The sequence below is a fragment of the Ambystoma mexicanum genome, chromosome 3q, assembly GCF_040938575.1.
Source record: "Ambystoma mexicanum isolate Mex_15411 chromosome 3q, UKY_AmexF1_1, whole genome shotgun sequence".
Classification (NCBI taxonomy): domain Eukaryota; kingdom Metazoa; phylum Chordata; class Amphibia; order Caudata; family Ambystomatidae; genus Ambystoma; species Ambystoma mexicanum.
Genome location: NC_090926.1, coordinates 64,438,850 through 64,465,365, shown reverse-complemented (window position 1 = coordinate 64,465,365; position 26,516 = coordinate 64,438,850). Strand labels below are relative to the sequence as shown.

The following is a 26,516-nucleotide window of genomic DNA, read 5'->3' as shown; positions in this document are numbered from 1 at the left end:
ATGTATCACTACCTACTTTCCTGCGCTCCCAAAATACATTATGACCCAGCTGGTGAGGGATTTGTATGATAAAAGATCTCTGGACTGGGTAATAGAGCAGGCTACCCGGATATATGAAGTCCAAAAACCGGCAGAAAATAAAAATCAGGTTAAAAACTCCAAGCTGACCAACACCCCTGCTGCTGCTAAGGTGGCGGAGGTAAAGGTTGCCCCCATTTTGGACCTAAAAATGGGGGAGCCTTAAAATGCACCAATCCCAAACCAGCAAAACCAGAGGCCAAGAAGGCCTTCTGGCCAATCACAATCAGGTGGCGGTCAGGGAGGCAATCCCACCGATGGGATCCCTAACTCTCCTGATTATATAAGTCCCAGATACAAGGGCAACAGACTGAACTTGGGGTACGTTTGGACTCTCCCTGGGGAAACTTCCCTCCTAACTTCCCTCAGGAAGGCAGTAATCCCCCAAATACTGGGTTAAGTTTCTTTACCCGGTATCCACAAAACCCCAACCTGCAGTACAACCCTCCTTCTTTCTCCACTTTCAGGAGCCCAGACAACCCAATCCGGGGGAGGGGAGGCCAAGGGTGGCGGGTTACCAAAATCCACAATTCCTACTGTACTCTGGGAGAAGGGATAGTTACCCTTCCCGAGAACAACCGAGGACTGAGCAGAGACCCCTGTACCAGCCAGAACAGGTGTCCCAACTGGAGCGCCAGGTCCAGAATCTCACACAGGATCTGGGTCGCATGTTGAGGGCTCAGCAGAACCCTCAAATGAACATGGTGGCTCAGAACCCCTGAAACCAAGGGTCTGGCACCCCAAAACAATGTCAGGGAGAGAACTCTGACAACCCACCGGTTCCAGAGGAGGAGGCACGGGGAAAGGGGGGTGTAAAGCCCTAGAGGAAGCTTCCTTCCTCACCCGTGAAAAGCCCCTGGACATGCAGGAACCGGAACAAAAATCGATTGCCCCCGAACATCTGCAGCCCAGGGAACAGAGGGTGGGTAGGAGAAATAAACAAATTAAAAAGGCCCATTTTGTGGAGGGAATTAGTGTCCTCCAGTTTGAAGGGGAAGAATCCAAAGAGGATTCTGGGAAACCAAATCTTCTCCTGCACGGATGGGGGAACTTCTCCCAAAGAAAAATGGGTCTCAAGAGATCTAAATGAAGACCGGGTGGGTCTGGGGACTGATTCAGAGTCACCCATCCCTGAACCCCAGAATTGTCATCCTGAGAAAAAAATAGTAATGGAGGGATCCTCCCCGCAACTTGGTTGTAGTGACTGCCACCCGGTAAGCGGGGGCAGAACAGAGCTAGGGGAAACAGGGGATTCCAAAATCTCCACTATTTCAGGATGTCCAATTTTTATTACAGATTCCCAGACTCTGGCATAGAAAATTGTTCAAAATTCCACTGTGTCTGAGTCCAAAATAAAGAAATTGACCACCCAGCTTGCCCAAAATGCTCATTACCTTTGCCCGCTTGAGGAGAAGGAGGGGAGATTTTATGCCCCGGTCTAGGTCCAAGGGCAATGTACATTTTCAGCACTGGTGGACTCTGGATCCCAAGCAACTCTTCTGTCAAAAAGGGCCTTTGAGCAGCTAAATTCAGGAAGGGGGAGAGATACCAGATCCCTCTCACCCCTCTTCATGGACAACTCCAGAACTTCGACGGGAATGAAATTCCTGTCGAGGGGTCTGCGGATTTCGAAATAAAAATTGGGCGACACAAAGAGAAACAGAGGGAACACCCTGTCTACTAGGGAATGACGTCCTGCGCAGGTTGTCCCCCCAATAGACTGTGTGAACAAGGTAGCCTGGGCTCCGACTAATGGGCCAATCAAATTAAAACAGAGCGTCAACCATGTTAGTTTAAATGGCACATGCCACATGGTTGAACAAAAATCTGATCATATTGAGTTTCATTTCCAGAACAATCAAATACTTGATGTGACAGTGATTGCTGTCGGACCACAAACTGGTGATGGGAGCTCCTCTCCCTTCCTGAAAATCAACCTTCCTTCCAGTTTTAAGTGGCATTCCACACTGGAAGGAAATACATTGAAATGTTATACTGATTCAGAATCTGAAAATCTCAATTCTATAGTCAAAAGTTATGAGAAACCAGCTCAAAGTTTAGCTGATATTCAGAAAATTAGAGAACAGCTGTTCATCCCTATTCAGTTAAATGAGGGGAAAGAGTCTGTTCTCGCCCAAGTGTGCGTGAACAACGGAAAGTGCTTCATCAGCGAAGCCATGTTGAGAAAACTCTCAAAAGATCCAGCCATTCCCACATTTAAATAGATCGATAATTCGGAAATGGGCTTGGAAACTCCCAATTCCAAACATCTCATGCCTAGCATGTGTATGCTCAAAATTTCTATATGTACCAAAAGCCTACAACATAATTGTTGGGTTGTGCGAGATGTCCCTGCTGCATTCTATTTAGGCAGTGACATTCTCAATTGGTTTGCCATTAATTTGGACCTGATAAATTACAATGCTTGGTCCCGACTAGGGGCAACCCCATGTATTTTGATGATTTAGAAAAAACATTTCGGTCAGCCCAATTGCTGCCGTATGAAGTTGAAGTTCAAATTGGAGAGGAGGTCAACATCCCAGGATGGACTCGACAATTCCCGCTTGATTTGAAAATTAAAAGAGGACAAACTGCAAAATCCTGACGCCTATGTACACCTCAATGCCCATCTCCAACCGCAGGGTTTAGGGTTAAACCCAACCCCATTAGTCAATGTAGAACACAACACCATTCCAATAGTGGTGGATAGCAGCAACCTCAGGAGTATCACTCTGGGTGCAGGCACCATTATTGGAATGGCAGTTGATGACCGACATTTTTCCATGGATCTAGGAAATGAACTGATGGGACCAATTCCCAATGACTGTTTGGACAATGACAATAGCAATGACAGTGACAATGACTTACCACCACACAGGATCTTCACCCGGCAAGGGGGGGAATTTCCTGGTGTACTCTTCCTGCCCTTACGGGGAGGAAGAGGTGACATGTGACATCAGGCAGGATGAGGTGATATTCCAGGTCCACAATGACTGCCTCTCCTAACTGAAACCCTCTGTCCAGGTCAATACTCTAACCAGGGACCTCCCCACCCAGCTGGAGGAGGTCGCTGAGATAGCAAAACCCAAAGTCTTTCCAGGCTTCAGGCAAATGTTGACGAGCGGGTCAACCTAGCTGATGCCTGTGAGACTGAGGAGCAAACGCAAAAGTTGAAACGGGTGTTCTTAGATTTTCAAGATCTCTTTGCTGTGGACTCGTACGACTCTGATCGCATCGAAATTCATACTACAACAATTCCCACAGACCCTGGAATGACTCCTGTTTGTGTTTGTGAAGCAATATCGCTTGCCTCTCCCATCCATGCAGTCCCTGGCGGAAATCATCAAAAACCTTGAGTCCCGTGGGATAATTCATCCAGTCCACAGCACCTTTAACAATCTGGTGCTGGGGATTTTAAAACCAAACTGCCAGTGGAGACTCTGTGCTGTCCTTAAGGAGCTCAATAAATGGGTTCACCTGTCCCGGTGGCCTCTCCCATACATTGACCAAGGACTGACCCAGATCGAGGGGTCAAAGGTATACACTGCCATTGACCTGACCAATGGGTACTGGACCGTGGCCGTCAGTAGGGAGGACCAATACAAGCTGACCTTTACCTTCGGGGGCAGCAGTACACGTGGACCCGGACTCCCTTTGGATACATAAACTCTGGCAACTAATTCAACATCTTCCTACATAAGGCCATGCCCGACTTGGGTGAAAGGGGTAACCTGGCCTATGTGGATGATGTCCTGATAAAAAGTTCAACTGTGGGGGAACATATATCGGAAATACGTTCTGTTCTGAACCAGTTGAGGGTTGTCGGCGCAGAACTGTCCTTCCAAAAGGTACAGTGGTGCAGGAACTTTGTCAACTTCTTCGGACATGAAATAACTCCTGAAGGTCTCTGTCCCCAGGAGAAGAAAGTGGAAGCACTCCTAAAACTGAAAGACCCCACAACTCCGCGTGAGCTAAGAAGCCTCCTTGAACTGACTAATTACAGTAAGTTAATTGAGGATTACGCACAGGTCATAATTCCCCTGATCCCTCTGTTAAAGTGGTGGGGTCAAGTGTGAGTGGGGTCCAGAACAAGCTGAGGCAGTAAAACAACTCAAAAGAAGCCTCTCACAAGCGCCTTGTCTAGCATACCCTGTCGAAAACAAGGGGAGACGGGGTTCTCGAATACTGTCATGATGCCTACCCCCAGGCATCCGGACCAAGCCCATCAGTCCCGGGAGCAGGCATCTAGACATTTAGTAATACCTCAGCAGCACCGGCTAGGGGCTATCTGGGTTCAGTCCTGGCGCCTTTGGCGCCAGGCTCAGAGTAGGAATCAGTCCTGGCGCCTAAGGCTCCAGGTCCATAGTCATTACTTACCTCAGGCAGACCATGCTGCAAATGACTCCAATCCAACATGAAGCCTGAAAGGGACTATCTTTCTACAGGGACTATTTTTTACTCGGGTGTGGTTCTAGGGACTTCTTACCTGGGACTACTTTTGAGGCTATTTAAACCACGCCCGACCAGCAACACACGCTTCGCGTTATTCTGCATCCAGCAGCGTAACACTCACCGTGCCTGCAGCCTGCATCCAGTCTTCTGCCATGCCCGCCTCGAATCCGGAGCTCCTAAAACAAAGAGGAAAGAAAGGGACAAGGTTAGAAAACAAACTTATTTCTATTCCACTCCAGATTCTGGATCCATCTTGTCTCCGGACCTGCAAAGAACATCATTTCTGCACGCGCTGCAGCGCCGCGCCCTACTCACCAGTCTTCACAGCATCCTTCAGGTCGGCGCTGCCTCCATCATTTCTTCGCCGAACTTCGGCACCTAGGAGACAAAAGAAAACCACAAGGTGAGCCGAGGGAACCAACAAATATAATTCTTACCACCATAGACTTACCTGATTTACCACCGGAGGCATCCTTTTGTGACTCTCCATATTTTCACGTGCCACATCTGTAAAGAGAGACAAAACAACACGTTTTCCTCGTGCAACATTTACCGGACAGCGCCGGGTAATACAGACTCTTACCTGAGCGCCACCAGCTGCCATAAGAGCATCTTTTCACAAGCCAGCTGCAAGACAAGAAAGGAAGGGTGGGAACAAGAGTGAACATCGGACATATTGAACTCTATGAACTTAATACTTACTGGTCCTCACCAGGAACCTCAGAGTCAATACTCTCTGGAAATCTCCCGAGCCTTCAAACCAGTGAAGTAACGGGAATCGACGCGCCCCTGCAAATCCACGTAGGATGGAGAGCTCATCTTTCAAGAATATAAGGTGAGATTGCTGTGAGGGCATTTCGGAGGTCATTAGTTGGGGAGGACTGTGGGGGTGCCATCACTTTAATCCACAAGTGGCTAAATCCATCTCTCCACTTGCAGGAGAATATTTCTACGGGTTAAGCAGACAGGATTAGGAGGGCAGATCCAGTCAGTCATCGCTGCACTACGCATCACGTGGGTGGAGACTGCAGCTATCCAGGTCCGACCGACGCCCCTGTGGGAGCCAGGTGAGCATACAAGAATGCAAAGCCTATCTACAAATCCCCACCCGGGCGTTATGGAAACCTCAGAAACCGACCAACTAGCCTTATTGTTAGGGGAACTCACCGCGCGCCAAGAGACTAATGCCCTCAGGAGAGAACTGATTGTGTCAAAGGAGCGCACTGATGATCTTGCTAGATAATTACTGCAAAACCAAGCTGGGCAAACGCCATTACCTGGACTCGGGGGGGGTGGGGGGGAATCCAACTCCTGTTCCATCGAGCAATCCTGTGCAAGTGGTTCTACCAGGGAGCATTCCTTTAGCTCCACCCGAACGTTTTGCTGGGGACCCAAAAATGTTCGCCGTGTTTATGAACCAATGCCGCTTGCACTTTTTATGCAGACCTGGAGCTTTTCCGAACGACGAAACGAAAGTAGCCTTTGTACTATCATATCTTAGTGGCAGCGCAGCAGATTGGTCAATTCCATTAGTTAACCAGGATGACCCTCTTCTTCAGGATTTTCAAGGTTTTCAATTGAGCATGGAAAGACTGTTTGCCAGACATTCACAGGGACAGGCCCTGGATAACAAACTTTTATCATTACGACAAGGTAACCAGGATCTACTAACCTATATCGCCACTTTCAATAGATTAGTGGTGGAAACCGGAGGTCAGAGGTAAAACGAATTACATTATTTCATTGTGGCCTTCGGGGTGAACTCAAAGACGTTTTGGCCCAAGTTGTGAACCCACCTCAGGATTGTGCAGAACATATAGACTTAGTGGTCCAGTTAGACCACCGACTTCAGAATAGAAAGGCTGATCGAGCTAAGTTCGAGAATCGGGTATTGGTTAAACCCAATGTTACCCTCAAAGGAACAGATGTATCAGAACCGATGCAGATCGGGGGGGGTTAAGGGACCCTTAACTCAAAAGGAAAGAGAAGGAAGACGGCAGATGCAATTGTGTCTGTACTGTGGGGCCTCAGGACATTTTCTACAGGATTGCCCTATAAAAACATCTAAAAAAGTAGTCGGAGTTGCTGATAAAAAAATCAAACAGAGCCTGATTCGGGAAACAACCATGCCCTACAAGCGTAGAGGGCCGCTTGACGAGCTTGAAGAAGGATACTCCGACCTCGCACTTCATCATACCAATGGTCCTTATAGATCCAAGGCAGCCATCACGTATGCACGCAGTGAGGGCATACATTGATAGTGGGGCCATAGGAAACTATGTGGACCACGAGTTGGCTTCTAGGATGAATCTATCTCTCTGCAAAAAGACCACTTCGGATGTCATCACCACAGTCGATGGAACTGAAATTGCCTCTGGGCCTGTAACTCATTCCACCGCAGAGATGACACTATTGGGTCAGGATGGGCATCGAGAGACTATTGTGTTTGATTTAATCAAAGCCCCGCAGTTACAAATAATAATGGGGATACCTTGGTTGGAAACACATGATCCTTGTATTGATTGGCGAGAGAAGAGAATAACCTTCCCGGATTGTGCACATACTTGTTACCCAAAAAAAACCTTGAACCAAGGCCTGGCCACAGTCGCTACTCCAGTCGTTCAGTTACCTCAGGAATATCAAGAATTCCAGGATGTTTTCCAAAAGGAACAGGCAAACACCCTACCACCTCACATATCATACGATTGTCAAATCGATCTCATACCCGGTGCACAACCTCCATGTAGTAGGATCTACGCCCTTAGGGAACCCGAAAACCTTCACCTACGACAATACTTGGACCAATACCTTGCTAATGGCTTCATTCGTCCATCCAAGGCCCCTGCATCTTCAGCTTTGTTCTTCGTGCCTAAAAAGGAAGGTGACCTCAGAACGTGCATAGACTACCGCGCATTAAATCGGATCACGGTTAAGAACCGATACCCATTGCCTCTGATCCCCGAATTACTAGACCAAGTAAAGAATGCTTGCATCTACACTAAATTAGATCTCCGAGGGGCATATCATCTGGTACGTGTAAAGAAAGGCGACGAATGGAAGACTGCTTTTCGCACCAAGTACGGGTTATTTGGATACCAGGTGATGCCCTTCGGGTTGTGCAATGTACCAGCAGCCTTGCAGTATTTTATGAACGATGTCCTTCGTGAACTCATGGACGTCTGTGTTGTTGTATACATAGACCATATTCTAGTGTACTCCTCTTCAGAATCAGACCATTTGAAGCATGTTCGTGCAGTCCTTGAGAAACTATGCCAGCACAAGTTATATGCAAAATTGGAAAAATGCGTTTTTCATGCTACGGAAGTTGAATTCCTTGGATTTATCCTGACTCCAAAAGGAGTCCGAATGGACTCTCGAAAGGTGGACGCAATCCTCAAGTGGCCATCACCCAGTTCAGTTAAAGGGGTACAAAGCATGCTCGGATTTGCTAATTTCTACCGCAGATTCATTCTGGATTTCTCACATGTTGTACACCCTATCACAGCACTTTTGCGAAAAAACAAACGCTTCTTGTGGACCGAAGAAGCTGAAAAGGCCTTCCAAGAGCTGAAAACTAAATTCACGTCCGCACCTGTCTTAAAGCATTCTCACCCCGAACTTCCATAAATGGTTGAAACTGATGCATCCAGTTTAGCCATGGGAGCTGTCCTGTCCCAGAAGGATCCTAAAACCAGTCAACTTCACCCAGTAGCATTTTGGTCCAGAAAGTTCTCGGCACCCAAGTTAAACTATGCGGTTACCGATAAAGAATTATTAGCCATCAAATCTGCCTTCAAGGCTTGGCGGCATTATCTTCTCGGTGCCAGGCATACCATTACGGTAATCACCGATCACCGGAACTTGCAGTATTTCAAAACAGCCAAGGTCCAATAGTCGTGTCAACTTCGATGGCCATTGTTCTTTGCCGAGTTCGATTTTGTGATCACTTATCGACCAGGTTGTAAAAATGGCAAGGCAGATGCCTTATCCCGAATAGGGATGGGAGAAGCATATGCGAACCCGGAACCGGTGCCTATAATTTCAGAACAAAGAATTCTTGGCATAACCACTCTACAGACACTAGAGGATATTCAAGTAAAGATCCAACAACTCTTCGATCCAACAGCCCTGCAGGACTGGGTGAAGAAAGGCCCGGACTACTCAGTCATCAATGACCTACCTTATTATCAAGGGCGACTATTTCTACCACACAAGGAACTACAAGAACTAGTCATCTCCAATTATCATGATACCCTGATGGAAGGACACCCAGGTATCGCAAAAACTGAAGCTAAAATTAAGAGACAATTCTGGTGGCCCACCTGGCGAAAAGACGTAAAGTCATTTGTAATGTCTTGTGGCATTTGCGCCCAAAACAAGTCAGAAGAAAAAAACAGCTGGCCTCTTACAACCTTGGATATTCCACCTACACCATGGCACACCTTTTCGTTAGACTTTATTGCAGATCTACCTCCATTTAATGGATTTAACACCATTCTAGTTATTATGGATCTTTTTTCCAAGATGGCCCACTTTATTCCTCTAAAGGGATTACCTTCTGCTTCAATTCTGGCCAAGGAGTTCCTCGAAAACATTGTTCGAATACACGGATTTCCTTCCGTATTGGTCTCTGACCAGGTAGTCAATTCATTTCACATTTTTGGAAGAAATATTGTCAACTGGCGCAAATCGACATGAGGTTATCAACCAGTCACCATCCCCAGACTGATGGTCAGATGGAGAGGACCAACCAGACCCTTGAACAGTACCTACGTTGCATGCTACACCAGACCGAAAGTAATTGGAAAGATATTTTATGGATTTCCGAGTATGCATACAATAACTCTGTACATTCAGGAACCGGACAAAGCCTCTTTTATACCATATATGGACATCACCCTCGAACCTCAGAACTAGATTCGCCTCAGCATTTAGAAATGCCTGCAGTTAGTCATTTGCATTTTACTATTACACAAGCCTTTAAAGAGGCAACGGAACATTTGAAACAAGCAAAAGAGAAATATAAGAAAAATGCTGATCAACATAGAAGTGAAACTCCACAATACCAGATTGGGGATCAGGTTTGGCTGGCTACAAAACACATACCTCTGAAGGGAAATCGGACTTTTAACCCTAGATATTTGGGACCTTACACTATTAAGGCCATTATCAACCCGGTAGCCGTCAAATTGGAATTACCCTCTAATATGCGCATTCATCCTGTCTTTCATGTTTCACTTTTAAAACCAGTTCAACCCGGAACAAGATTAACAAAACCACCCGACCCCATCTTGATAGATGGAGAACCTGAATTCGAGGTAAAAAGAATCCTGGACTCCAAAATGGTTAAATCAAAACTTTTTTATTTAATCGATTGGAAGGGCTACGGACCACAAGAAAGGTCATGGGAACCTAGTGACCACGTCCATGCACCTCGGTTGGTGAAAAGATTCCATCGGAACTTCCCAGACAAACCAGGGCCCAGGGGAAGAACAACTTTAGGAGGGGCCTTGGGGGGGAGGGGGGATGAGTGCTGTCATGATGCCTACCCCCAGGCATCAGGACCAAGCCCATCACTCCCGGGAGCAGGCATCTAGATATTTAGTAAAACCTCAGCTGCCCTGGCTAGGGGCTATCTGGGTTCAGTCCTGGCGCCTTAGGCGCCAGGCTCATAGTAGGAATCAGTCCTGGCGCCTAAAGCGCCAGGCTCATAGTCATTACTTACCTCAGGCAGACCATGCTGCAAATGACTCCAATCCAACATGAAGCCTGGAATGGACTATCTTTCTACAGGGACTATTTTTTACTCGGGTGTGGTTCTAGGGACTTCTTACCTGGGACTACTTTTGAGGCTATTTAAACCATGCCCGACCAGCAACACACGCTTCGCATTATTCTGCATCCAGCAGCGTAACACTCACCATGCCTGCAGCCTGCATCCAGTCTTCTGGCATGCCCGCCTCGAATCCGGAGCACCTAAAACAAAGAGGAAAGAAAGGGACAAGGTTAGAAAACAAACTTATTTCTATTCCACACCTGATTCTGGATCCATCTTGTCTCCGGACCTGCAAAGAACATAATTTCTGCACGCGCCGCACCTCCAGCTGCAGCGCCGTGCCATATTCACCAGTCTTCACAGCATCCTTCGGGTCAGCGCTGCCTCTATCATTTCTTCGCCGAACTTCGGCACCTAGGAGACAAAAGAAAACCACCAAGGTGAGCCGAGGGAACCAACAAATATAATTCTTACCACCATAGACTTACCTGATTTACCACCGGAGGCATCCTTTTGTGACGCTCTATACTCTCATGTGCCGCATCTGTAAAGAGAGACAAAACAACACGTTTTCCTCGTGCAACATTTACCGGACAGCACCGGGTAATACAGACTCTTACCTGAGCGCCACCAGCTGCCATAAGAGCATCTTTTCACAAGCCAGCTGCAAGACAAGGAAGGAAGGGGGGGAACAAGAGTGAACATTGGACATATTGAACTCTATGAACTTAATACTTACTGGTCCTCACCAGGAACCTCAGAGTCAATACTCTCCGGAACTCTCCCTAGCCTTCTAACCATTGAAGTAACTGGAATCGACGCGCCCCTGCAAATCCATGCAGGATGGAGAGCTCATCTTTCAAGAATATAAGGTGAGATTGCTGTGAGGGCATTTCGGAGGTGATTACCCGAAGACTAAAGACCATGCAGAACAGGTCCTCGATATGCTGACGGCGATGGTGGGAGACAAGTGGAGAATAATCAGGGATTCGTATTACACGTTTGTGCCTTCCGAAGACATGGAGAACGGGATCTTGTCCCACATAATTGCAGCCATACATGGTGTTCACCTTGGTCATCTTCTGCACCTGTCAAATGGGCCTCTGGTGTTGTGCCAAAGCAGTGCCTAGTAGCGCAATGATGATGGTGCCAATTGGGCTTTCAGAAGTACCTCGCAATACAAAGGATAATGAGATGCAGACAGACCACGCCATCCTTTACATGATTCCCATTCCCTATGGAGACAAAGTGGACCGCTTCTATCACCCCACCATTGTCCCACTCCCTGACCCTGAGAACTATGAGGAAGTATGGGTAGATCTGGCAGGAGATGGGGATGTGTCTATATATGACATGCACACCTAAAGAGTATGCGCGATCAGGAGAAAGTTTGCGGTCAGTGTTTAGGGCTTGGATACCAATAAAGGGAACCCCACCATATGAGGAGGCAGTTAGAAGGCAGAATGAGCGCATGCATGTGGGGGAGTTCGTTACTGTAGAAGTAACGAAAGGTGGGAATGTTGAGAAGGGAATGACCCCATCCCACCCCTCTACCACCTCCCCCAGGCGCTTTAGCGTGAGGTGAGTCCCATTGGGAGACCTGTGAAATGAAAGTAAGAGGCTTTAAATGGCAAAGAGACTCTGACATAGAAGGCCCTGATACTGGGATCTGAACTGCATCCTTATGCTAAAGAAGCCAGACACTGTGCTAAACTTGAGTGTGCCGCCTTGTCCCATGCTGAAAACATGGCGATGGGAGGCCAATAGCTTGAATATCGTGACATATTTCTTGAAAATGTATTGTTTTGCATAACATTGTTTCCACACTATTTGTATTTAGAAGTGAGGATTGGCAACAGGTTTATTAGTGTAGGCCCTTTTATTTTGACAGGCTCGACCAGGACTGCGTTATTATTATTTGAAGGACGTAGCTTGCTCCCATCTTTAGATTTAGGATTAGATGGGTGTTTTTTTCAAACCCAATTGAAGTTCAATAAACACCCTTGAACTGTGGTTACGTGTGTCTGTCTTCCTGTTTGATACCATGCCTTCCTTACATATGATGTCAGTAGCGGGATCTGACTCAATTGAGACAAAGTCGGGAACCCTAAAATTCCAGAAGCTTAGTCATAGAGCCTCAGATCCTTCTACCGCCATGAAAGAATCCATAGGCTTTGATATCTGTAGCAGCAGATAAGCTACTATCCCTTCAGGGAAAGGAGGAATGATTCCTACAGACTTAGTCTTAATACCCACTCCTGGGTGTTATATAAGATTGGCTCAAAAATCTGGCCTGGCCTGGAAGTTCAGTCTGGATGTCCTAGCGGGCATCATAGATCCCGACATCCAGGGTGAGATAAAGGTTCTCCTACAGAACCATGGTGAAAGTACATTGTGGGGACAAGATTGCACAGGGAATTCTTGAAAGAGCTCTATTTCCCCATTTTATAGAGAGTGAACCAGTTGAAACTGAGGGAGGTAAACTAGGCTTTGGGGAAGCTAGTGAACCATCTACCATTGAGGCAAAAGGGGAAGAAAAACCTACCATCCTTCCTGACCTAGCCTTTGCCAGAAAAACGATCCAATGCTGGCAGAGGCTTTCTTGCAGGTAATTCCAGAAGATGAAGGATTAGAAAAGGGAAGTCCTTTTTTCTTCCTAAAGCAAGGATTACTCTACAGAAAGGAGACCTCTGCCGAAGGTTAAAGTAAAACTCAGTTAGTAATCCCCAAAACCCATCGGAAGATGGTGCTAGAAATTGCACATTCTCATTTGACAGGGGGACACTTAGGACAATCCAAGACCCAGGCGCCCATAAGTGGGAGGTTTTACTGGCCAGGTATCTATGCTTATATAAAGGACTTCATTCAAACATGTGAAATATGTCAGAAAACCAGTACACATATTCCCTTGCCTGCCCCTCTGAACCCTTTGCCAATAATAGAAGTCTCTTTCTCCTGGGTTGGAATGGATATCATTGGACCGTTGGAAGCTTCTAGACTGGTTAACAAATAGGACCTCAAAAACGTTAATTACGCTACCCGATACCCAGAGGCATTGCCCATGTGAAAAACACAACCCAACAGATTTTAAAACATTGCCATATTTTTCCAGGGTTGGTTTTCCTAAGGAAATTCTAATGGATGAGGGATCCAAATTTATGAACAAACTCATGGGTGAAGCCAAGGAATTGCTCCATATTGCCACTTTAAGAAGCTCCGTTTACCACCCCAAATGGATGGATTGGTAGAAGGATTTAACAAAAAACTAAAGATGATCCTAAGAAAGTTGGTAGAAATGGACAGGAAGGACTGGAATCACAGGATTCCCTGGGCCCCGTTTGCACTAGGAAAGATCCCTCAAGCATCCACTGGATGCTCTCTTTCTCTAACTATGTCCTAGACATGCTCCAGGAGACCTAGAAGAAAGAGAAGGGGCACCTTTTCCACTCTCACAAACAGCTAACTGATTGCGAGAGCATATGAAACTTGTTTGAAATGTAGTCTGTACTCACATAGAAAAAGCCCAAGCACAACAAATGTCCACCTACGACAAAAGGGTAAACTTAAGATCTTTTTCAATAGGACAAAAGGGATTAGTCCTCTTGCCTACCTCTGAAAATAAATAATCTCAAAGTGGCATGGGCCATATGAAGTGTTAGAGCGAACAGGAACCTGTACCTATAAAATAGCCCAACCTGACAGGAAACAAAAGACCCATCTCTACCACATACATCTCTTAAAAGAGTGGAAGGAAAATCCTTCTGCAGCCACTGCCGTGATACTGTCTTGTTTGGTACAAGAAAAAATAGATGATTTTGAATTATTTGCCCAAGAGATATCTAATCAATACCAAGAAGACTTAAAAGATTTAGTCACGACATTCCCCAATGTATTCTGTGAGAAACCACTGAGAGTGCAAGACAGTTATCATTATATGAGAACCCCAAAGGGAAAAGTGGTCCATTTAAAACCATGTATGACTTTTCTCCAGTCTCCACGCCATGATCCTTTAATTTCTTTATGTATGTAAACTGTTGTAACTATATTGCACTGCAGTTAACTTGGCTGTACTATGTGAATACCGACATGACTATCAATAAACAAAGTTAAAAAAAATAAACATGTAGACTCTAAGACACCCGTAGACCGATAGTGGTTGAGGAAGTGAACAAAATGCTAAGGGCACCTATTATTGAACTCTCTTCAAGGCCGTGGTCCTCTCCTATTGTATAGGTCACAAAACCTGACTACTCCTGGAGGCTTCGCATCGACTTCTGACAACCCCATCTCCATCTTCGAAGCCTATCCCATGCCACGCATTGAAGAATTGATTGATAAACTCAGAAATGCCACCTTCCTATCAACCCTAGACTTAACCAAAGGGTACTGCCAGGTCCCAGTACATGCACCTGATAAATAAAACACAGCTTTCTCAACGGCCCTGGGACTATTCCAGTTCAAAGTCCTCCCTTTTGGTTTACACGGGGCCCCCGCCACTTTCCAATGGCTTATGGACAGGATATTACTGCCCTACTCCGATACTGTGGGGCTTCTATTGACGACATAGTAATTTATAGCAAAATTTGGGAAGACCATCTTTCCCATCGCTTTACAATCATGCGAGCCCTCAGAGATGCTGGCTCAGCTGCCAATCCATCCAAATGTAAGTTGGCTCAATCAGCTGTGAATTACCTCGGCTTCTTTATAGGGAATGGCAGTGTCCAGCCCCATCGAGAATATGTGAAAGCCTTCCTGTATACCCCCACGCCTAAAACCAAGAGATCCCTTGGAGCATTCCTAGGGTTAATCTGTTGTTATCGTAGGTTTATCCCTAATTTCTCGGACAGAACAGCTAGGTTGACTGACAATCAAAGAATGCCAAATCCAAAAAGATTCATTGGACTGACGAGGATGATGGATATTACAACAGCTTATAGTAAACCCTGGGCCATAACCCTGATCCTAAAGGTAGATTTTTCAAAAGAGTTTGTGTTACAAACGGCCGCCTCTCTTACGGGGTTAGGAGCAGTTTTGTTAGAAGTTTGTGATTGACTAGAACACCCTATCCTGTTCACTAGTCGAAAGCTCTTCCCACATGAAAAAAAAATGATGCTTTGTTGGAATTAGAGGCCCTTGCCATCAAATGGGCCATCACCCATCTAAAATACTATCTCCTAGGAAGGAAGTTCACACTCATCACAGATTATTCTCCATTAGTGTTAGAAATCCATGAGAAATGGATTTGGTAACTTCAATAAACCAACAATTGTACAGAATACCAGCATAAAAGGATACATGTAGGGTAGATTTTACCAAAAGGATACACGTAGAGTCTTCCAGAGATGACTCGATGTACCTAGTATCTGTTGAATAGCGACCTTCCAACTGACGGCACTCTTTGACTGTTAAACAGCCCAAGGGAGGAATCAGTGGAAAGGGCGAGTAAGTATATAGGAACCACCAGCCTGTTAGGAGAAGGATAAAGAAGATATTAGGAGCTGATTGAGACAATATAAGACAGTATGTTTCGGTTCGAAAAGCCACTGACCTCTTTTCTATTAAAGGCGAGAAGTATGTAGGAACGATCAACCTGCTACTGTTGTGTCTTTAGTAATCCCCACAATAGAAGACTCCTAACCAACGACAGGGAAAGGAAGGTTAGTAGGGGAAAAACTAACCCGCACGAAACGAGGGCCACACTAGATTCGGGATGGTGCACGCAGGATAGCGTCCATAAAGTCTCAGGGCACTTGATGTATGGAGGTGAAGAACAGAGACAGGTTTGGAGTAAAAATGGAAGTTCGTGAGAAGAACCGAAATACAAGCTAGTAAGTCCTTTGTTGCAGGAATTGCCCTCAGAGGTTGTACAACAGAAGAGAGTAGAGGAAACCTCTCTCACCTTTGAAGGAGTAAGAATGTTCGCTCCGTGAATATAGCTGGTTGGAGACAATGGAGAGGAATGGTGAATCCAGAGCGCAGCCCCTCGGAAAGAGCTGCAGGTACAACAATAGGAGGCTGCAGAATGTTCGGAATATTCAGGTGGCAGTCGCAGGGTAATGCGGCCAGGACAGCGGGGGCAGCCAATACCGGATAATGGCCCAGCGGGAAAGACTGCAGGTGCCGCTTCGGGAGGTTGCAGAGTTCGGAATATTCAGGTGGCTGTCACAGTGTAATGCAGCCAGGACGGCAACTCAATAGAAGATCGAGTAGCCAAGCATATTCCGTGGAGGAGCAAGGAAAGAAGCAAGAGCAACGGCTCCGGAACGTAGAACTAACGACGATCAGAAGCGCCGAATACCGGAACTTCCGGGTTTAAGTACGTGTCAGCTGATTAGCGCGTAACACATGACCAACGCATTGTCAACTGGCTATCGCGTATGCCGGAAAGTCCTTAAAGAGGCACTACGCACATGAAGGTGGAATAGAAGGAAGGTAAGTAAACAAAGTACAATTCATAACCAAATGTTTGCGAATAATATCAACGTATTCTTTTGCCGGGTAGTTTATTAAACAGCCGCCAGCGAGTGTAAAACGGTCTAGCCGTTCGCTGGGCTGAATGACAAGACATCGAGGAGAAGCCATTGGCAGGCATGACAATTAGTGTGTATAAGCCAGTGAAAGGACTCTAACCCTTGAGTCATGCAATGGTTTCTAGATCTGCAACCCTTCCGTTTCACCTTGGAGCACCGAAAAGGTAAAGACCAGGGGAATGTCAATTTGCTTTCTCTGTTTCCCTGTGAAACAGATGCTGCTACATCGCATAGGGGAAGGGCATGTGAGAAACCAGAAGGTGTCTCGTACACTAGACGGCGGGGAGCTGTCATCCAAGTGGCCAGGACATGGCCATCACTTTTGGATCCTGTTCCTGTGGGTGGACCAATGCGGGAGGATCACCTGGTTGAGAGGTCTTCAGGCAGTAGGAGTGGGACACAGGATGGTGAGGCACGGTATCCCCTTCCTTAAAACACCTTTTCCCCATCCTACCCGGTAGGATATTTAGGAACTCTATCCCCCTCCCTTTTGCAATACAAACACATTCTCACTGACAGCCCGCTATAAAGGAAAACAGATTAACACCTGAGCCATGTACCTGACGTGTCCCAATACAATGGCCAGGTGAGGCCAGGCAAATACTGATCATCACACACACCTGACTTCCATTACACTTCCCCACACGGATAAAAGGCAGAGCACAAGAGCACATTTTGAGCAAGGTAAAGCACACAAGGAAACGGCAGTTCCAAGATGGCAGTTTAACAAGAGGAGAAGGGGCCTCATTACGACCCAGGCGGTAAGGGGTTAGCGGTGCCGTAAAAGGTGGCTGCGCCGTTAACCCCTTACCGCCTAATTACGAGGTCCCTTTGGGGGTCCCTACCTTAGCGGCTGGTTTTTACCAGCTGTTAAGGATTGGACCTGCAAAGGGACCTTGGAGGTATTTACGGTACCGCAATTTGCGGTACCGTAACTACTGCCTTCCCCATTTCCATTGAGCCCTAAGGGGGCAAAAATGGGAATGGGGAAGGGCCAATGGTGGATGGGGAATTACCGCCCTGCAAACCTTGGAATGGGGCGGTAATTCCGCCATTCACCATGGTGGAATCGGTAAAATACCGGCGGCAACCATGGTGCTACCAGCGCCATGGTTACCGCCTGGGTCGTAATGACCCCCCAAGACTGCAAAACACAAGGGGGTCGCAAGGCGGAAAGTTCCTTTGACCTTTTCGACAAGGAAACGTTACTTTCACGAGACCTAGAGAGAAAGTATAAGACCAGGAAACCGGGCAGAAGAATCCTGCATTGTGTGTCGGAGGCCCTCCCCCATCAGTATCAAGGCGGGGGGAAATCTACAGCTACCGTGGTACTGTCCTTGGCTCCAAGAACAAAGCTGCTTCAGTAAAAGCAACATAGGCGATGATTTGGGGAGACCGGTACAAGACCGGTCTGTGTTGATGCCAAGGTTTCAAGCAGCAACATTGTATGGAGATCACTGGAAAGAACATTGTTAAAACGTGTCTGATAAGAGACACAAATGAAGTTAAACTGCTGATGAGTGATTAAACTTTAAAGCAAACTACAATACCTTTGACAGAGAGGTCCGGCGCTTCGTGGATGCTCAGTCGAAGGTCTCTGTAAGGTAGCCAGCTGAGAAGTGATAAAAGTAGATAGTTTGTCCAAGCCCGGCAGAGGGAGATCAATTGAGAGAGAACGAATAAATGCAAACCAAAGTGGTCCTGCGACGGGTGGTCAAGTCAAATCCTGCGCACAGTTGAAAGTCTTCAATTTTGATGAAGTAAATAAAAGTTTGGAAAAGTATGTGGATTTGGTCCGAGCCTGACAGAGGGAGATCAAGTCAAAGCTGTGTGTTTAAGTGGGTCTGGGCCCGGGGTGAATAGAGAATCGCCCAAGAAGTAATACATGAGAATCCTGAGGAGAAAGGAACTTTTTAATGTTTGTCGCATCATGCCCTCTGAAGTAAGAAACTTTGAATGGCAAAGAGACTCTGACATAGAAGGCCCTGATACTGAGATCTGAACTGCATCCTCATGCTAGAGAAGCCAGAGACTGTGCTAAGCTTGAGTGTGCTGCCTTGTCCCGTGCTGAAACTGTGGGCAAGGGAGGCTAACGGCTTGAATATCCTGATATATCATTTCTTGAACACTTTTCTTTTTGCATAACATTGTTTCCCACATTATTTGTATTTAGAAGTAAGGATTGGCAATGGGTATATTAGTATACGCCCTTTTATTTTCACAGACTCAACTAGGACTGCATTAATATTTTTATTATTAGCTTGCTCCCATCTTTAGATTTAGGATTAGATAGGTGTTTTTCAAACCCCATTGAAGTTCAATACACATCCTGAACTGTGGTCACTTGTGTCTGTCTTACTGTTTGATACCATACCTTTCTTACAGAGAGTAGTATTGTTAGAAATTGTATCTAATTGGTTCTTCAACCATGGTTACCTGGAGACGACCCCACGTGATGGAAGATGGATGGATGGATGGACGGCGCTGTGACCAATAGCTTGGCATCCCCTTTGAGTAGGCCGACCATGTATAGGGTCTCACCAGCCAGCTGTGCGGGTTATTACTGTATATAAAGGACGACGTGTCCCCTTTTAAGAGACTGCTTGCTCCCTTTTTGCTCAGAATGTTCCTTGGCAGCAGAATTCTTTGCTGGCACACCTATTGTTGTAGAAATAAAATAGTTATCTTTGCAAGAGTTTCTTGTGCCTTTTTCCCTAGTGGGTTGTATTTTTTCTGGTGTGAGCGTTTAGGGGCGTGCTGTCATAGATGATGTACTATTTACCATGTATCCTGATAAATAATAGAGATTATTTATTATGTATCCTTTTTCCTGCTAAATACTGGAGATGCTGTCCTATTTACCCTTCATCCTGGTAAACAGTGGAGTTTCTGCAGTATTTTCCCTTTGTACTGATAACAGTACATATTCTGCACAATTTAGCCCTTCACCCTTGTAAATGGTGGAGATGATGTACTATTTACCATTTATCCTGTTAAATAATAGAGATTATGCATAATTTACCCTTTGTCCTGCTAAATAGTGGACATGCTGTGCTATTTACCCTATTTGCCAAGAGGAGGAAGATCCTCCTCTGACCAGCATGGGGCGTCCACACAGATGTGCCTGTGTCGTCTTTCTGGAAGGGCCGCACCTACCCCTTCCTGCTCCTCACTTCTTCGTGGGTGGGGCATTCCACCCTCTGCCTTGCGCTCCGCCGTGCTAGGGGCCATACTGCACCCTCTAGGCTGCCCACTTCAATTCACTGGGGGCACCGTTCTGAAGTACTTTCCCTCCTTGCCCGCTGAAACGGGGGTCATGCTACGCCCTCTGTACTCTTCTCTGCCAACAGGGGAGGCTGTACCATGCCTGCCCCTGTCACACCATCTAGTGCCTCCTCCTCCCCCTACACTCCTCTGCAGGTATTTCCTACCCTGCCCTCTCTTTGCCGACGCCCCATCCCTTTATGCACCTACTCGCCCCATGCCTACCTCCACCCCCCGATGGCACCCACACCACCCCTGTTGCCCTGAGCCCCAGCCCCACACCCAACCCGCTTTTCTTCCTCCTCTGTGCTCCCCACAACCCTCCTCGACAGGTCCACCCTGCTCCTCCTGGCCCCTTTGTCCTACTCTCCCTTCTCCCTGCCGACGGGCTACAAGCCACCACTGCTGCGAGGGCCCTGTCCGAAGATGCTCTGCGCTAGTGCCTTCCCCCAATGGCCCTCCTCTCCCCAGTGACCTCCTGCACCACCCCCTCCAGCTGAGCTTTGGCCTGCTGATAATGCTCAGCACCTCCCGCAGGGTAAAGCGTCCACAGACTCCCCGGACATGAGCGCACTACCAGCCCCTTTTCCTTCCGCTGTGCCCTCCGCCCCACTTCACCAAACGTTCTCTATTACAATCCTTTTTTATTTTTTTTTCAAACCCTGCGGTGCAGAGATACCAGGTTTTTTGTATATTACTTTTAAGTTACATATGGCGCATGCCTGAGAAAGTTAACTATCATTTTCTTGCCTAAGTGGTCAATGCTTCGGGACATGGACTAAATGCATCCGCTCAGCATCAAAGAACTTTTCATTTTCCTAACACGCCTATCACTGCCAGATGTCTCTTCAATGTGACTTGGGACCTCAATTAGGAAAGCAATGTTAATTGTGCCACCGTGCAGACCGTAGTCTGTGGCAAATCAATGCAGTGATATGTGTGCAGCAATAATTTGTGCGCAGCCCAAGTCACCACCCTGTTAAGCACGTATGTACTGCTCCTCTATGTAACAGCACATATGACTGTTTTTGTCTGATGTGTTCCATGTCCACACAATAGTAGACTGGAATTGTTTGTGTATGTAGCTCTAACAAGTGTGCCAGACTCTCCCTACACTTAGACACATAAAGCAATCAAAGAACTTGCCTCACATTGTACATCCACTAGGCCAAACACCCTTTCTACTCTGCCACACCATGATTTTCACTAGCTGCCGTCTGGCACTAATCTGAGATGGTTAGGCCAGCTCTGTTAGATAAAGCATGGACCTGCTCTTTTTTGCAGAAATAACCCATGAGGCCTGTGCAATGTTGAGGATGTAGTGGCTGACGAACTGTGAGCCCTATACCAGGTATCGGAAGCCGGTTTCGTTTCAAAGGCTTCATCAGCTTAATACTGGTCAGACTAACGTTTGTAAGAAGTACAATCCTTTCTGTACATTTTTGCCTCTCTATTGAGGGTCTCTTGTAGGGTATCAGTTCCGGTCTATAGACATAATTCCCTAAAGATGTTTTGATTTGGGGACTGCGCATGCACGGACTGAGAACCAGCCAGCCCTCCTCATCTAAAATTCTCTAGAAATAAGAAGCAAAAGAGCCCTTATACTCCTTTGAGTGGTTGATGTTGCAGCCATTTTATTCTCTCAGGTGGATAGCTCAGGGGCAACGTGCTTGCCTTGGAGGCAAGATGACACAGAGCAACACATGTTCGATCCCTGGGTCCGCACTTAGAAACCTCTTGGTATTAAGAGCGTTATAAATAATCTCTCATATCATATATCTTATATCCTCACATCCAGAAACTTAAGATGTCCGAATGAGTATGTTTGGTTGATGGTTACAAAATGTTAATGTTAGGCTGAGTGCTGAGAACAGTGATGTAAGCACCAAGCCTTGTGCCTGTTATGTATTTACTGATTCACATTTACAACCCTTTTATCACAGACTTGTTTATCAAATATAGAGATGCTGATCATTGTTATATTCCTGAAATGCTCTGTGATTTCATGCAAAGCAGACAGGAACACTCAGTGGTGCTATTTGCACCCTTTCCCTCTCTCATAGGGGTATTTTGATAGAGTAAAATCGGAGTCTACCAGACTGTCCACGTTGGAATGGTAAACTCCGATGAGAAAATAAGGTTCTATGTTTTTAGATTACCAGGTTTTTTTTCCACACTTTTTGGCTGAATATTTTTGGCCGAAAAAACTCATTGACATTTCTTTCCCCCTGTTCCCTATTAGTCCCATTCCCTGCCCCACAACCCCTTCTATTTTTATATTCGTTTTATAAGCTGAAAATGTTCAGCAAAAAACTGAAAAAAAAGCCTGGAGTACACAACGTGTACTGAAAATAATTCATATGGTTATCTAGTGTCACCCCTTGAGAAAAACAAGTGCGGTGGTAAGAACATAACGTCTGCAAGACTGGAGACGGTGCCAGTGGGCCCTCAGACGAGGCAGTCTGGTCATACCATGGGCAGTCGAAACAGGCCTTCATTAAATCACAGCAGGTGACAGAAAAAACATTTGCTTGGGCAGCAACAGTTGTGTTTTCACATTAGATTTCTTCTGTAAAATACTTTAATTACAATGTAATGAAACTAGCTTCATTTGTTTATCAAATATTTATTGATATTGAGGAGGGTTTTGTTGCAAGACACAGGTGTGTAGTTTAAGTGACGTGTGTCAGTGGGAGATGGGGAGGCACCAAGTTGGCTAAAAACTGCCGTTTCCATGTATGACCTTGCAAAACATTCCTCCGCTGAATACATGTCATGTCATGACAACTTCGATAGAGCAAATGCTATTTTGAAGATGCCGTGCACTTCAATAAACAATGGCAGGCAGCATGAACACGGAGTGCGCGCAAAATAGAGACACTACTTACGGGGACATCCGCAGAGGCAGGCAGGGCGAATACTGGGCTCACTCAAAAACGAGACACTGTTTACCAGCACATGCTCTGATACAGCACCAGTGCGCCTTCGTTCATGAGGACACTGGTCAACAGTCAGGGCACTCGGAGAGCGGAGTAAGGTTCCTTGTATCCTAAGGAGAACTGCAAGTCACCACTGGGTTATGGCAGGAGCTCCGCCTTTCGATGCCTCTCTGGAAGGGAGAGTGGAACTGGACAATGGGGGTCTAGGAAAGGTAATTTGTTTGCGTGTCTTTGCTGTCTCCAGAGTGCTTAAATACCACTCGCCTTTCTGAATTAAGGCGCCCTTTTTTTTTAGCGATCGGGTGCGTATTCTCTTCCCATTCGATCTGTCCTCTAGGCTAATTGACGCCAGATTTATGGCATTCCGGGTGATAACATATGATCTGATGCCGCCCCAGGCATGCGCCCTTCCTCCTCGTATTCCACGCTCCCTCACATATGACACCTATTTTTGTTCATGTTTTCCAGTTTTCGTATCGTATCCTCACAGTACCAGCAGTATACTTTAGCGACGTAGCTGGCATTTTAAAGTGGGGGCAGAATATGTAAAAAGGTTAAATTATAATGCGTCCACGTTCGACTCGCAACAAAAAACGAATGGGAAACGGTAAGAAAAACACCCTGGCTTTTGGTCTGCAAACATGATTATATGACTACAGGGGAGCTTCCGTCGTTTTCTGCAGATTTACAAAACGAACTGATAACCTTGTGGTGTGTAAATTGCGTCGCGAATCCTCGCCGCCTCCCCTCCCCTTTGTTGGAATTGGCCCTGCCCCCCAATCTGCAAGTGTTTGCCCCGCTAATGCATGGCATTTAGCATAAAGCCCTGCACACGCCCGCCCCCCTCTCTCGTCTCAGCCCTTGTCACTTGCTCAGCAATATGCGGCATTGAACTAGCCGTCCGTCCTGATCCTTGCATCATTCTGGCCAATCCACCCACTTCTGCTACCAAAACAGTCCGCTCCTTGTAGGCGCTGCCCCGGGTGATAGAATCGCTTCCCACATTCTATTGTGCACATTGAGGAGCTGGATTTGCATCGATTGCAAGAGAACGTTCCCGCTCCACTGCGCTGTCATGGCCGCCATGTAGTGTTCCCTCTTTCCCTCTCCCGCCCTCATGCAGAGTAGTCCATTGTAATTCTCCGATTTTCAATTATGTTTCTGCCCCCCTAGCTAAGAAAACTGTCAGTCCAGCTATGGACGCCATTCGAGCTCGGGTAATAAATGGTGCACAGTCAATCTTAGCTAAGGGTTGATGGATTTAAGTCTGAGAAAGCGATAGTGAAACTATTGATTAAGCATCTGTCACCGAACCCAGCATTCGCTGGGCCAAGCCTAGCAGCATACATTTCGGCCTTCCTGTCCAAGGTGCGGAAGAAATTGTTGGTACCTCCAATCGCAGTGTAATTGCCATTCCATCATGAAAATGAAAGCCCATGCTGCAGGCCCAAATCACAGGCAGGAAGTGGGGTCATAAATATATGGTCCCTATAAGCAGAGCGCATTTGTACGCCTGCTCCCCATGCAGCAAGTCAGCGTTGAAGGTGAAAGGGGTGTGTGTAGGAACGTTTAAACAAAAGTAATACAGTATTGAATATGTTATTGTCTGGTTTGCCAGTGACCGTGTGAACTGTGGGATAAAACTGCAGCCTTGTTATGCCACAAATGGAGAAGTTGGTCTGGCCTCAGTCATTTAGACAAAGTGTGCTGCAAGAGGATGGTAGGTGGCTCACTGGGGGGGGGGGGGGGGGGGCGAACGGTACCGACTGCCCATGTTAATAAACTTTTATGATTTCACATGGAGCTCAGAAGCAGCACAAGAAAACTTGACCATTCGGTTAAATCGTCCAATATCTGCAGTTTATATCATCAGTGTCATTACAAATCAGGTTTAGACCTATGACGGTGACATGTATGTAGTGATTGATGGCAAATCTGATCAATACCATGCCTTTGCTAGAAGGGCCAGCCTTAGGGCAGGGGAGGGCGGAAATCTTTCAAGGGCTCCCCCATGCTGGCGTGGTTGGAGAAGGCGCGAAAGGCGCCCTATTGAAATTAAATGTGCCCACTCTTGTGCTAGCACCAGGCATTTCAGCGCGGGAGAGGAGCGCATTTAATAACAATGTGGTGCTGATGCATTCGCATCAGCACCCAATTCCAGTGATTAACTTCCTGCTCTGGTGCAGGAGCCGGGAGTTAAAAAACAAGGTTCCCCTCCTACCATGACATTGACCAGGGACGCATAGCTCTCAAACATTTGTGTTGCAAAGGCGGGTGACATTACCCAATTTTTGTTTTGGCGGGTGAGAGCCCATTGGAATGAATGGGCGTGCAGGAGGCTTGGCAGGTGCGTTAGCCCTTTACAAGGTGGGTGAAACCCTCCAATAGCGTGTGAGTTGAGAGCTATCCGGACGTGAGGTTGGGAGGGGGCACATTTTCTTTCACAGCCCGGGGCGCTGCCGCCGCTAGGGCTGACACTGCCTTCTATCTATGGGTGTATAATAGATGGCTACTTACTGCCCAGTGCAGCCATGACTAGCATCCCCCAAGCCTTCCTGCGTACGTGGGTAGTTGCGATATACTGCGTTTTTAAGATACGTTGAAAAATAAAGTTTCAATTGATTGACTGGATGTACTAATCATTTTGAACCACTATTGAGTGTTCTATAATTTTGGTATTACATATATGATTTGATTAAGGTTGTTGGAATCCGGAAAAGGTTACAGGATGACATTTTCGTTGTATGATTTTGTTTTTTGACTGCCCACTTTTGTAATGGATGGTCTGTCTGATGGGGTCGAGAAAGTAGGTTCGTGTGTGGCCTATTCAGAATCACGATGCCAAAAAGAGTTTATTAAAGGTGTTGATTTCGATTATGATGGCAAGCAGGTACAGGACTGACAGTTCTATAATTACTGACTTCAATATATAAGTCCCAATGCATAAAGGATTAAATCAGTTAGTGAACACACTTTTATTCGGCGCAAAACCATAAAAAGTTTACAAAAGACAATTTATTATAAAATATATCCTAAAACATGTTACATGACCAGGTGTGAAAACATTAACACGAAAGTCCACAAACAATTCGCAAAGCAACCTTATCTATCTAATACAATGATCTTATACAAAAGTGTGTCAACATAATAAGAATGTGGGGGAGTGATCAAATTGTTAAGACATTAAAATGAACATAAATCCATAAACTGCTTAGTTTATAAAAAAAATCAAATACAGCTGAAGGCGAGAGAAAACAGTCAACATCACAACTATGCCTTGGGCCTAACAACGAAGCCTGATGTACACATTTGGTTACACTTTGTACAATATCCCACTTCTCTGTTCGTCTACAGAACATCAATGCTTCTGAAGTTGTACGAATGCCTGCAGTCTTTCGAAAAGGCTTTAGATAGCGCTCCCTCAGTACCTTGAGGCGAGGGCAGAAAAGAAGATGTATGATTATTTCCTCATAGGCG

The 26,516-nt window shown here is 46.2% G+C and overlaps 1 protein-coding gene across 4 annotated transcripts in view; it reads left to right on the top strand.

Annotated features, from left to right (window-relative positions):
* Positions 1-26,516, top strand: part of LOC138582120 (zinc finger protein 501-like) — a 130,981-nt gene that overhangs the window by 48,404 nt on the left and 56,061 nt on the right. The window contains exon 1 of one of the 4 annotated variants that reach the window (XM_069653110.1): positions 23,023-23,251. The exons of 2 other annotated variants lie outside the window; for them this stretch is intronic. In XM_069653110.1, coding sequence (XP_069509211.1) covers positions 23,180-23,251 — 72 coding nt within the window. In that variant the 5' untranslated portion in view covers positions 23,023-23,179. Of the gene's footprint in view, positions 1-23,022; positions 23,252-26,516 lie in introns of those variants that run through there. One more of the 4 variants, XM_069653111.1, reaches the window with a different exon arrangement.